Genomic DNA, 12,891 nt, shown 5'->3' on the forward strand with positions numbered 1-12,891 from the left:
CAGGCGCCCAGCATCCTGGGCTGGGCAACGTGGGGGGGAGGAGGCTCCGGTCTCCAGAAGCGGGTGGGCGAACAGGAGATGGTGCGACGCGAGGTGGCCCTTGAAGGATGGGTAAGGGGTGGAGACCGAGCCTCCTCGCCCGTTGGGCCGACAGAAAAATGCCACGGTCCGGGGTCCTCGCCTTTAACGCGGCCCCCAGGGAGGAGACGGGAGGGGGAGGGGCGGCGCGGGGCGGCGCATGCGCGGCGCGGACTGAAGCCGCTGGACCGTCCGGCCGCCGGGAGCGCGCAGGAGCCCGCAGGGAGCCCCGAGAGCGCCGGGACCCCGCTCGGGGCGGTGGCGGGGGGGCTCTGAGAGGCGCGGCGGATCGGAGCCCCCAGCCTGCCGCCGCCGCTGCCCGCCCGGGCCCCGGGGACGGCGGTCAAGATGTCCGTGCCGGTGAGTACCGATCGCCGGCCGGGACCCCGGGTCTGCTGCCCCCGGCCGGGCCTGAGACCTCGCGCCGCCCTCTGAAGGCCTAATGCCGCGGGGGCTCCGGAGCTGGGGTGGGGTGGGGGGGGTCACCCCACCCGGGCCTGCCTGGGCCGGGCATGGGGGTTAGCGTGGGGGCGTCTCCCCCAAGCCGGCCTCTCTGCCCCTACCTTTCTTTCCATTCTCGCCCAGAAGTCGGCTCGGTCTGGGTGTTGTGCTGTCCCCTCCGGGAGCCCCCCCAGTACCGCTGGGTTGGCAGGGGCCTTTGTTGGTCCCGGGAAGCCCCTGGGACAGCCGAGCCAGGCAGGGGTCGGCGCTGCGCCCCGGAACCCTGCCCCCCATCAGGATGGCCAGGCCTAGCGGGGACAGTTCTGTGCCGCTCGCCCTGAACCCTCCCCCGCTCCAGGGTAGCTGGGCCGGGTGAGGCGGGGAGGTCTCTGCTGCCCCCGGGAAACCACCTGGGCCAGCTGCCCTGTTGTGCTCCTGGGCTCTCAAGGATGGCCAGGGCTGGGGCAGGGTGTGCATCTCTCTCGGGACAGCCCACCCCCAGGACTGCCTGGCGGGATGCGGATCTGTGCCTGCCTCCAGAAAGGCTGATGCACTCACTTTCCCGGGAAGTTTTCCCTGGGTGCTGGGCCGGCCCCCTTCTTCCCTCCTAGCAGTGGGGGCTTCTCTGCTCGCCTGACACCATCACTTCCTTGGCCCGGCAGGCCGGCTTGAGCAGCTCCCAGCCATCATGGCTCCACACTTAGGCCGGCATCTGGAGGCAGCTGGGCCCCGCCTCCTGAGGATAGCAAGGGATCCTGGCCGCCCCCAGTCACCAGGCCTCGGGTGCAGACCCCAGCCCTCTTTACAGATGGACAGACTGAGGAAGGGGCCGACCTCCTGCGGCCTGCCCGGAAGGGGCGCCATCTGCAGGCAGGGAAGCTGTGGCTTCCAGCCATTGTTTCTCGCGGACTTAGGGGCTTTTCCCTCCAATAGGAAGGGGCAGTGGGCCAGAGCGGCTGTCCACCTGGCCTTCTTTCTGGGACTGTGCCCCTCTCACCCCATTCTTAGGGTGAAGCAGACAGTAGGGGCTTCCTGGCAGGGCAGTGGCCTCTTGACTAACCACCATGGAGTGTGTGGAGATTACTGGAGAAGCGCTGTGTAAGTGCAAAGCATGGTTGTTATGGAGTTAGAGACCCCAGCTCCTGCTGCCTCCAGAGCAGTGATACAGAGTTACAGACGAAAACAGTAAGGCTTCCAGACTGTGCTGATGTGACCCCTCTCCTCCCTGCCCCTTCTCCACACCTGTTCTGGTTCAGCGCGGAACTGCCTCGTCTTTAGAAAGACAGAACAGGCCCGTCAAGCCTTTCTTTCCTGCTGTGCCTCTGCAAAGCTCTGGATCTTTTCTGGCCCAGCACACCAAGGGCCCTGCCCTGACCCTGTGGGTACTAGCCAGAAGGGAAGTGGACCTTCCAAGCCTGCTTGAGGGCCTGGGTCTTCAGGGCAGTAGTGAACAGAGTATGTACCCGGCCACGTGTGTAATGAGAGAGGTATGGGTGCGACTTGCACAGACAGGCACTGCCAGGGACACCTGCTGTGAAGACCTGAAGCTGTGGTCCACTGTCCACACCACTGCCAGCTCCCGGTCCCTCCCCCCACTCCTGCCTATAGCCGCAGCCCTCGGGGATTCTGCGGGAGGGGGACAGGGGTCTCACCATCTGCCTCCTAGTGGCTGGGCTGTCAGATCACCCTGGTTCTCTCCTGGGACCTTGGGCAGTGTCAGAGCCGGTGGGGCTGGGAGGAGAAGTTCATTTTTGGAGCAGCTGTGAAATGTTCGGAAAATTGCTTTCATGTGCTTGTGAGCGGTGAGGCCCCATAGAGGCTTCCAGGCCGAGCTGCCTCTTTAAGCCCTGCTCTTGGAACCCAGAATGGCGACTGCCCATGTGGTATTCACGGACGTGTTTGGGTTTTAAGCACACCCGTTCATTTGGGCAGTCTTTTCCTGGATGGGCTGACGCAGGCACTTTGGCCCACAGAAATTACAAGATGCTTCAAACGGAACGAAGGGTGGTGGCAGGAGAGGAGAGGTTGGGATGGGCCAGGTTGAGCCAGGAGCGACTTCCTTGTAGAGCAGGGGCTGTGCAGGGATTAGTTGGTCTCGCGCTGACATTTGACCCACAAGGGCTCTGGGGCCTAGAGATGGGAGGGCACCCGGGGTCATCCTGAGTCCCTGCACAGAGCTCCTTCCTCTTCCCTGAGCTGAGGGAAGTGCTCACACAGCACCTGGAGATCTACTTCCTGGATGTTCTCTGACATCGGCCTTCTTCTTGGCACGGCCATCTGTCACCCCAGGCCTGTCTCTTCCCTCTGGCCAGGCAGGAGGCATTTGAAAGGAAAACGGCTGTGCCACCCACCTGAGACCCCTGGTGGGCACTGGCATGATTCATGTTGAGGAGTGACAAGAGGCTGGCTGCCCCCTGGCAATGTCAGGCAAGAGGCCAGTGTCTGGCTTGTAGAGAGGTTCCCTGATGTCTGTTCCTGCCACTTGCTTCCTGGCTGGGAGATGGATGCTATCATTCTAGCCTCTCTGCTGCTTTTTATTTATTTATTGTATTTATTCATTTTAATTTAATTTAATTATTTTTTAATGTTTTATTTATTATTTTTCAGAGCTAGAGAGCGATTGGGGGTGGGGCAGAGAGAGAGGGAGACATAGAATCCGAAGCAGGCTCCAGGGTCTGAGCTGTCAGCCCAGAGCCTGACTCGGGGCTTGAACTCACGAACTGTGAGATCATGACCTGAGCTGAAGTTGGACGCTTAGCCGACTGAGCCACCCAGGCGCCCCCAAATTATTATCTTTCTCTCTGCTCCTTTATTGATGGATGACAGGCTCTATCAAGGAGTGGAGTGCTGACGTGTGTGCCGGGAGCTGGGCTCAAGGCTTCTTCACAGGCTCAGGGAGGACCTGTGTCTTGCCAGGGTCGCGTGGCCACTGAGAGACAAAGTCGGGGTGGGAACCAAGTCTGGCAGCATCCGAAGCTGGGAAGTGAGCGTCATCCTGCACGGCCTCTCTAATTGTGGGGGCTGTGGCCTGTTGAGCTGTCCACAGAGGCCAAGGCTGCTGAGAGCCTGGCCCTCTGCTTGTGGTTTTACAAATGGGAGTTTGCATAACCCCTTTGGCACCCCAGAGAGGTCAGGCAGCTTGCCCAGGGCTGTGCAGCAGGGTGGGCTTAGCCCTGTGAGGCCCCAGCCGAGGGTGATGGAGATCACTGGACCAGGCGTGGCACCTGGTTGAACCTCCACCAGCGATCTCAGGAACCTGGGTGGCTGGTTCTGTCCCAGCCAGCGCCATGATTGGAGAGCTGGCCAGGAAGCCAGGAGGCTCTGCCCTGGGCTCGCCGCTGGCCTGGGCAGCCGAGTTGTGGACAGCCGGGGCCCGGTGGAACAGGCTCAAAAGAGGACGGTGGGAGGAGGCAAGGTCCTCGTCCAAAGTCCTCTGGTCAGTCTCCAGAGCACCTGGCATGCCCCTCCTCCCACCTGGCCTTGGATCTGCCTGGCCCTCCCTCTGCAGGAAGTGATCCCCAGCCACTGCCTTGCTCACCAGGTCACTTCTCACCCTCAGGTGCTCAGGCAGAGGGCACCATCCTGCGAAGCCCTTTGGGACTCATGTGTTTATCGTTGGGGTTCCCTGGTTGCTATCAGGCTTCGTCAGGGTAGGACGCAGGCCTGCTTGGCACCTCTGTCTCTGCCTTGTTGCCCCGCGTGCCCTGGCTGCCTGCTGAGGGTGTGGCACTGGGAGCGCAGAGCAGCCCCCGTGGACAGGCGGCCGTGTCCCCATGCAGAGAGCCTGATGCCTCAGCCACAGTCCTGGAAGCCTGGTTGGAGCTGATTGGAGGTTTCCAGAGAGGCTGCTTCGGGACGGGGAGGGCATGCGGTGGGTTGAGGCCAAAGACTCTAGAATGAATCCTACTGGCTTGTGTGCACCTTGAGCCAGTTACTGAACGTCTCTGTGCCCATTTTCTCATCTGTGTTACGGGATGTTAACAGCACTGAGAACTCTGAGAGTTTTGTGAGAACTTGGCCAGGGTTGCAGAAAGCTCTTTGTAACAGGCTAAAAAGTCCTACATGGCAGTTACTTTTGTTGAGGTTCTGATCTTTCTCCTGCCACCGCAGGCAGGTGCAGTGACTAAGCCCCACCCCTGGCTCTGGCACAGTCAGCTCGGGCAGGAGCGATCCGCTCTTTGTGGCCCAGTCTTCCTCCACTGGCCCTTTGTCTATAGTTGGTGTGTTTCCTACCAAGGCCTTAGCTTGGGATGACCCCGGACCCTCTCCTGCCCCAGCCTGCCTACAGGACCTCTGCCTCTTGAGCCTTGGATCGCCAAGTACTCATCCTCACCGCCGACGTTGAGTGGCCTTCATTAGGACCACCAGCTGACCCACCACGCTCTAGGCCAGGTGAATGCCCTGCCCTGAGTGCCCCCAGGAGTGGGTGCAGAGTTGTAGACAGTGGAAGCCACTGAGGCCCTGCAGGCCTGTCGTCAGGTGCGATCAGCAGGCTGCTAGGTTAGGGAGTGGCCCCTTCTGCAAAAAGGAGGCACGTGAGGGGGGGCTCAAGCCTGTGTGTAAGGCAAGTGGGCCACAAGGCTGGGAGGATAGCACCCACTGAGTCCCCACTTCCCACCTCCAGCCACGAGACTGTGTTTCCTAGGTGCCTGTGCTCTGCCCCCTCCGCCCACGGTATCACCTTTGGGTCCCCAGCCTTTGACTCTGGCTTTTGTCACAGCTGCCTGCCTTGATGGCATCCTGGTCAAGCCCCATTGTTTCTTTGGTTTACTCTTAGTCACTGTTTGATGGTCCATTGTCTCCCTCTCTTCAAGAAAAAGAGATATGGCTAGGAACAGGTTGGGGACTGGAGTAGAGGTGGGTTGGATGCCTGCACTGGCAGGATTGATGGTCACAAGTTGCAGCTCCAAAATTAATCCCTTCTTGAAAGGGGATTAGAGGCTAAGGGGGCTTTTCAGTAATCTAAATTTATTATTTAAATCCTTCCAAGTCCAGGAAGGATTGGAAGCCGATTGTAGTGAAAGACGCAAATAGTCTAGGATCATCAAAAGATCCAGAACTATGTAATATATGGGGAAGGTAGACATACATAACTTTAAGCTTCCTGACAGCCAGGGCAAAAAGGCAATGGTGGGTTTAGGGTTGCAATACTTATTTTTGGTATTCCTAATCCCATGTATTCTTTCCTCTGTGGTTTGTTTTATTTCTACCAGTTGAGACTCTAATAGGAATATTTTATATGTATGGAAATGGACAGATGTTAGATGAGTTTTGACTAATGCAGACCCCATGTAACCATCAATCAAATCAAGATAATATCTCCATCATCTCAGAAGATCTTATAGTCAACTGCCCCAACCCCCATAAGGTGGCCAATATTCTGATTCCTCTCATCATGGCTTAGTTTAGCCTGTTTTTGAGCTTCATATAAGTGGAAACAAACAGTGATACACTCTTTGAGGTCTGGCTTCTTTTGTTCAGCATAACACTTTTAAGATTTTCATCCATGCAGTATGTATCAAGAGTTCTTTTTTCACTGCGATGTTGAGTAGTGTTCCACTTATGAATATGAAATTATGGACTTAGCCATTCTCTTGTTGATGGATATCTGTCTCTCTCTCTTTTGTTTTAATGTTTACTTATTTATTTTGAGAGAAAAAGAGAGAGCACAAGCAGGGGAGGGGCAGAGAGAGAGAACCCAAGCAGGCTCCATGCTGCCAGTGCAGAGCCCAACACGGGGCTTGATCCCACGACTGTGAGATCATGACCTAAGCCGAAATCAAGGGTCAGACACTCAACCGACTGAGCCACCCAGGCGCCACTCTGCCTCTGGTCTTTGTATGCTGTGTATTTTTTTTTTTAATTTTTTTTTCAACGTTTATTTATTTTTGGGACAGAGAGAGACAGAGCATGAACGGGGGAGGGGCAGAGAGAGAGGGAGACACCGAATCGGAAACAGGCTCCAGGCTCTGAGCCATCAGCCCAGAGCCTGACGCGGGGCTCGAACTCCCGGACCGCGAGATCGTGACCTGGCTGAAGTCGGACGCTGAACCGACTGCGCCACCCAGGCGCCCCTGTATGCTGTGTATTTTTAAGTACTGACGCACTGCCGTTGTTGTCGGTGTCATACCCTGTTTCGGTATATTCTAAAACCCGATATCCAAGCATGTGTGCCTTGAGGCGTACCCAGAGCGTTGTCTGTGCTGCCGGATCCTGGGTCCCCCCAAAGTTACAAGCTTGTTTAGGAAGTCGTGTGACCACACACCGTTCTGTTGAGCCCTCCTGGGTGTCCGGGGTTTGAATTCCCTTTTTCTAGGTTGCCCAAGAGGTGAAGTGTCTTAGGTTTTTGAGTCACCTGTGTTTACCCCTGGCCCCTGTCCACTCCAGAGGTTCTGGTAGGGAGACGCTTCTAGGAAAGTAGGCAGTAGGAGGGGAGGGAGCCTTACCTGAGAGCTGCCCGCGTCCCTCCCCCCTCTCAGGTCTGGACAGATTCCTGGCCTCACTCCTCTTTGTCCCGAGATGCCCCACCAAGCCGACACTCCTGGCTGCTCTGCTTCAACTCCGAGGGGCACCGGCCCGCTGGACACCTCCCCACTCAAGGAAGGGGGAGGGGTTGCTTGAGAACCACTCCCTGCATCCAGGGACTGAACACCTCCTGCTCCACTATCCACACTGAGCGAGTTGGCGAGCCTGGGCTATTTTTACAAATTTTTACTGTCCTTTTTTAACACATCACGAGCCTCGTAGAAGAGTCACACATCTGCTTAAAGGCCACCTCCTCAGAGAGGACCCTCCCCCGCCGCAGGCACCTCGTACGAAGTAGCCTCTGCCATCACTCTGCCGTCCGTCGGTCTCCTTCTCCTCGAGGGCTCTCAGCACCACAGATGGTCACGTGTTTATGTGGGGGGGGGGCCCACGCACACACCCTGCAGGGCAAGTTCCCCAAGGACACGGACACGGTTTCTCAGCAGCTCTGTCCTCGCGGCGAGCAGGTGCCGAAGGGATGACCCACACGCTGGCTGTGGTATGTGTAGTGATGGACCCCGTAACCAGCCGTTCCCCACACGGCCAGCCCCCCCCTCCCCCCGCCCCGCCAGTGTTGGCCGGTGGATTTGGGGGCGACTGGGCTTCCCAGAAAGATTTTGCCCACGCGTCTCAGAGGAGGTTTTGTTTCTCTTGCGGTCCAGGGGCTCAGGGAAGCTCAGGGCACCTGAGCAGGGGCTGGGAGAGTAGGGAGGGCCTAGTGGAGAAGCCCAGCAAGTGCCTCCCGGTGCCAGGATGGGTGGCGCTGGTGTGTAGTGGGAGGTGGTGGGTGCTGCTGACCCCAGGGTGCCTTTGTCCACTGTGCAGTCTCATGGCCTGGTGACCGGCAGGGCTGCTGGTGTCCTCACGCTTCACAGATGCGCTAACCGAGGCTCTGAAAGGTCCGGTGATGGCGGAGGGTCCCGTGCCAGCTGGAGTCATTAACGGTCTCTGCTCCCATCCTTGTGGGTGGGTTCAAGCCGGGTGAGGACTGGGGTCTGGGTGTCCTGGGACACCCGGAGCCTTTCCCTGTGGGCTGGAGCAGGGCAGGTGGGACGCCCCCACGGTGCTGTCCACGGAGGGAGAAACAGCGGTTTTCCTGGTGGCTGCCTGCCATGGCTCTGCTTTCTCCGCGTCGCCCCTTCCTGTACTCTCGCCCCGCTGCCCCTCCTGGGACCCCACTGTACCCCCGACCCCGACCAAGTGACTGGGCAACACTGTTCCGCCTCTCTGTGGGTGTGGGCACCTGTGTTCCTGCGGAAGTAGGCTGTGAGGGGGGGCGGCAGATGGCATTTGAAGGCACCCCCCTCCAATTGCCCTGATGCTGGCGCTGGTTGCTATGAGGAGAGGCGAGAGCAGATGGCTAGCTCGGGTGGCTTCTTGACCACACCCCTGTCCCCGCTGGCCCAGGCTGTCAGCCAGATCCGGGGAGCCACCAGCCACTAAGCTTTCTCTCTGAGGACAGGGACTTGTCCCTGTGCCTGTCTTCATCCCCCTCCTCCAGCCAGGACCAAGCTCCTCTCTTCCTACCCCCATTTCTTCTGCTGGCCTCTTCCTCATTCCTCCCCCAGGCAGTGTTGGGGACAGGGAGGGGGGTGAGCATCGGCAGGGAGGGCAGAGTGCACCTAGACCCTGACCTTCTTGCACACATGGGGGCCTCCACCTGCCAGCACCCAGGGGGATCCCCTGCCAGGAGAGTGATGGTTCTCAGAGGGAGATGGGAGGAAGGGGTGCAGAAGAGAAAGGGCCACCAGGGTCAGTGCCCTGGGGTGTGGCAGAGAGACTCTGGGAAGCGCCCCAGGGCCCAGCTCTGTCATCCTGCTCCAGCCTTGGGCCTGCTGTGAGCAGAGCCCCTCTCTGAAGCAGGCACTTTCCTGTGGGTGCCTCCACTGCTCTCTAATTTTCAAATTAGAGAAGCAATAAAAGAATTAGGAGAGTATGCAGTTTCTTCCGTTCCCAGTCCCTGAAAGAGCCAGAGGGGATAGGGGAGGGAGCTGTGAGAAGGTGGGAGCATTGCAATTGCTGGAACCAGGCCTGGATCTAGGAGGCTAGTCAGCCCTCTGCCCTCACCCCTGGCTTTGTCCTTGCACCCGGCAGTTCCACCCCCGCGCTTACCAGGGGTCCTGGTTTCGACCCTGTACCTGGGTCTCTGGGCACTAGTCCAGGTGCATGCTGAAGGGGCCGGCAGGCTGAGATCTGGCTCTAGACTGGTCCTGCCTACCTTCCCACAGTCAGGTTGCTCACATTAATGACAGATGAACTGCCCCATTGGTCACTGGTCACGCCATCCTCAGAGAGCAGGGAAAATGGGAAAGCTCTTTATATCTGACAACTGCAACATCACCCTAGGAGTGTATGCTCTGCGCTGTCTGGGGTCCCCTGGGGTGCTTCTCCGTAGGGACACGCCTGGGGAGTTGGGTGGGGTGGGTTACACATGTAGCTCCCTTCCTGGCGGGGTGACCTGGGCACAGCATGTCCCCTCTCTGGGCCTCTGGGGAGTGGTAGTTGTGACAGCAGGTGTGCGGGGTGTCCAGCCGTGTGTGGCAGTGGTTCTGGATGCAGCTGGATTCCCTTCTTTTCTGGCCCATCCACAGGCAGGCCTCAGCTCACAGGCTGGCTTCGAGCTTGCCAAGGTGAGTGGCCAGCCCAGGGGGAAGGCGTCAACACCCCGTGGCCCTCCAGATACATCATTTCTTCCTGTTCCTGGGGCTGGCAGCACTCACCTCCGGTCTCAGGAAATCCTTTCCTGCTGCCGCTCCCAGAGCTGCCGTCAGCTGACCCATCCGCCACCCTCTCCTGCTGCTGGGAAAGCGACTGCCTGCCGTCGCACTCTGCAGGCCATTTTAGTCTGCTGTTTTCATTCACCTGGTCATAAGCGTTTTCTTGCATGATTTCTCAGTCTTTGAAAGTGGCTATCTTGTCTTTTTTAATTTTTTTAAGTTTCTTTACTTATTTTGAGAGAGACAGAGACAGCACAAGGGGAGGGGCAGAGAGAGGGAGAGAGAAACCCAAGCAGGCTCCGTGCCTTTAGCTTAGAGCCCGATGTGAGGGTCGAACTCACTGAACGTAAGGTCACGCCCTGAGCTGAAACCGAGAGTCCAGAGGCGAGGCGGAGGCTCAATGAGCCTCCCAGGCGCTGGGAAAGTGGCTATCTTAATAGCTACACAATATCCCATTGAGAAGGCATTCGCCTATAGTTGGGCCTTCAGGTTATGCCCCCTTTTGTTTGCTGTTACAAATGCTGCAACAGACATTGTTGGGCCGAAAGCAAGAATAGTTCTTTGTGCAGTGGGTTTGACCTGAAGATTAAGATGCAAAAAGCCCAGAGAGCAGCGCTGGGTCCCAAGCTTTTCCTCCCATTTAGGGTCTGGGATCAGCAGCAGCCTGCACCCCAGTAGACACTCTAATGGGCGGATGGGAACCATCATCCTCATGTGCTGGTCCCACCATGTTTCCTACACAGCCAGCTACTCTGGGCTCAAAGGGGAGGAGTTGGCGACACCCCCCTCCAGCCGGGGGGGGGGGGGGGGGGGCTCCTCCTCAGCCAGCAACACCTCCGCCTTCTCATGCTCATCACTGCCCCCACATTCCCCTGTACTGCCTGTGGGAGTGGAGGTGCTGGGCCCCAGTTCTGAACTCACTTGTGTTTGGGGAGTGCTTGGGTCTCAGCTGCTTGTCCTTTGGGGTCTCCGGGCGCGACAGCTTCTTTGGCTTTCCGAGCCCTGGTGCCCCTGTGCCCTCATTCTCTTCCTGCCCTGTCCTGAAGCACCAACTGTCTCGCAGCCCCTTTGTCCCTTCCCTGGCCATCAGCTGTGATCCTTTTGTGGCTGGGAGTCTATAGAATGGGGCCAGGGCGGTAAACTGGGTCTCAACCTCTTCATCACGAAAATGGGGCTAATTGCAAAGCTTGTTTTACAGGATCTCTGCGGGCCTGAAATGAGCACATAGTCATAGAGCTCTTGGTCCAGGGCCAGCATGGAAGCTCTCCTGGGGGCTATATCACTGTCAGAGCTTCTTGGCCCCAAGGGTCTGCTTCCCCACACATCCCAGCTGCAGCCTGCCCAGGGTGCCCCTCTCCCACCCATCTACCTGCCGGCCTGGGAGGGGGCATTCCTCTCTCCTTTCAATCCCCCCCCCCCCCTTCCATCACTGTGGGGCACAGATCCTAGGGCCTTGATTACAAAGCGGAAATGCCATTCTGGGAGGCACAGGCTTGGGGAGTGGGAGGGAGTTTAAGTGGAAAAGGAGCAAATTTTTGAAATGCCTCCGCCTGAGCTGGGTTCCCCTCCCCCGCCTGCCTGCCCACACCAGCAGCCCCGCCCCCAGTGCTGCTTTAATCCTGAGCCAGAGTCGGGAGGGTCTCCTGTTCCCTAGGTCCCAGCCAGCAGCCTCCTTTCTCCCAAGGCCAGCTAGGATGGAGTAGGGCCAGCCGGTTGAGGGCCAGGCGTTTTGTGTCCCCACCCACCCTTGCAGAGACCTGCCAGGAGCCCTGCAAGCAGGGTTCTGCCTGGCTGTGGGGCCTGGTCCCCACCCCTCTCCTCAGTGGAGACCCTGGAAAACCTAAGGACTCCTCGAGCACCCAGCACAGACAGATTCTCATGCATGGCCTAGCTGGTTCCGATCTGCTTCCTTGGAACCTGGGGTGCCAGCCGCGCTGAGGACAGGTTCAGGGTTTAGGAGGGCCCAGGCTCACAGCTCCATGCCTGACTTTGAGGCAGACGTTGGGAACAGCACGAGGGTATGCCCTAGGTAGTGTTTCCCTGACACCTGGCTCCTCCTGTGGGAAAGTGACAGCTCCTCCTCCAGAATGACAAGGGGCCAGTCTCCCTCATTGAGGACTCTGGGTCACAAATCCCACCGCTCCTTACTTCCCTCTCCTGCCAGGCCATGAGTTCTGTCTGCTGGGTCCCTGTGGAGTTTTGAGGAAATGCAGACGTCTAGGTCCCCACACTCAGTTCTTCTGGAGCAGGGAGAACTAGGAATCCAGTTTTTTAAAATTTATTTTATTTTTAAAAGTAATCTCTATACGCAACATGGGTCTTGAACTCAAAACCTCAAATCAAGAGCTGCATACTTTACCGACTGAGCCAGCCAGGCCCAAGGAATCTGATTTTTAACCAGTTCTCCAGGGGCCCTAGCCCACCCCCTTCATTTTACAGAGGGGAGAGGGCTGAGGTGGCACACCTGGCCAGGGGCTCAGTCAGTTGAGCCCTGGCTGTCAGGCCTGTGTGTCTGGTGGAGGGGCAGCTGTGGATCCATCTTGGGCTATTATGTGTTTTATAGGCCCTGCCTGAGGGGCCTCTGCAGAGCAAAGCCAGGTTGGCCGCACTGCTTCCCTGGTACTGTGAACTGCCTGATGGTGTCCCTATGCCCAGCAAGTGGTCTAGGATGAGGGCTAAGGATCCTGGAGACTGAGGCACAGAACTGGCTGACTCTGGAGCAGGTTCTATCCTACATATCCTTGCAGACCATTATGCAACCCTGGACATGCTCAGGGACTCTAGCACACTCTGATTCTGCTGTGTGGGGTGACAGTCACTGACCTCGGGAGAGTGGACTCAGGAGAACCAAGGTGCTCTCCACTATTTCCCTCCGGTGGTTCTTCTTCCCTCTCATTCCCAGCAACCTCCCCCTCTCCCCATGTTGTTGGGCACAGGTGTTAGAGGGATTGTGGGTGGGAGCAGAGCTCCTAGGGCAGAATGGAGACCATGGGGGCATGCTTCAGGGATGCTCAGTTCAGTTCAGTGGATAAGGTGGGAGATGGTGAGCCCCTTGACCCTGGGTAGACTGAGCCTCAGGCACATCTGATAGAACAGACTCTGTGGCTCTGTGGCTCTTAGGTTATGGGTC

The 12,891-nt window shown here is 58.1% G+C and overlaps 1 protein-coding gene across 2 annotated transcripts in view; it reads left to right on the forward strand.

The window, feature by feature from the left end:
* The first annotated feature begins 249 nt into the window (after positions 1–249).
* BCAR1 (BCAR1 scaffold protein, Cas family member) overlaps positions 250–12,891 on the forward strand; it is a 38,186-nt gene continuing 25,544 nt past the window's right edge. Inside the window, exon 1 of one of the 2 annotated variants that reach the window (XM_027076226.2) lies at positions 250–438. In XM_027076226.2, the coding sequence (XP_026932027.1) occupies positions 427–438 (12 nt within the window). In that variant the 5' untranslated portion in view covers positions 250–426. The remainder of the gene's footprint in view (positions 439–12,891) is intronic. The other variant, XM_027076228.2, reaches the window with a different exon arrangement.

Source organism: Acinonyx jubatus, chromosome E2, assembly GCF_027475565.1.
Source record: "Acinonyx jubatus isolate Ajub_Pintada_27869175 chromosome E2, VMU_Ajub_asm_v1.0, whole genome shotgun sequence".
Taxonomy (NCBI): domain Eukaryota; kingdom Metazoa; phylum Chordata; class Mammalia; order Carnivora; family Felidae; genus Acinonyx; species Acinonyx jubatus.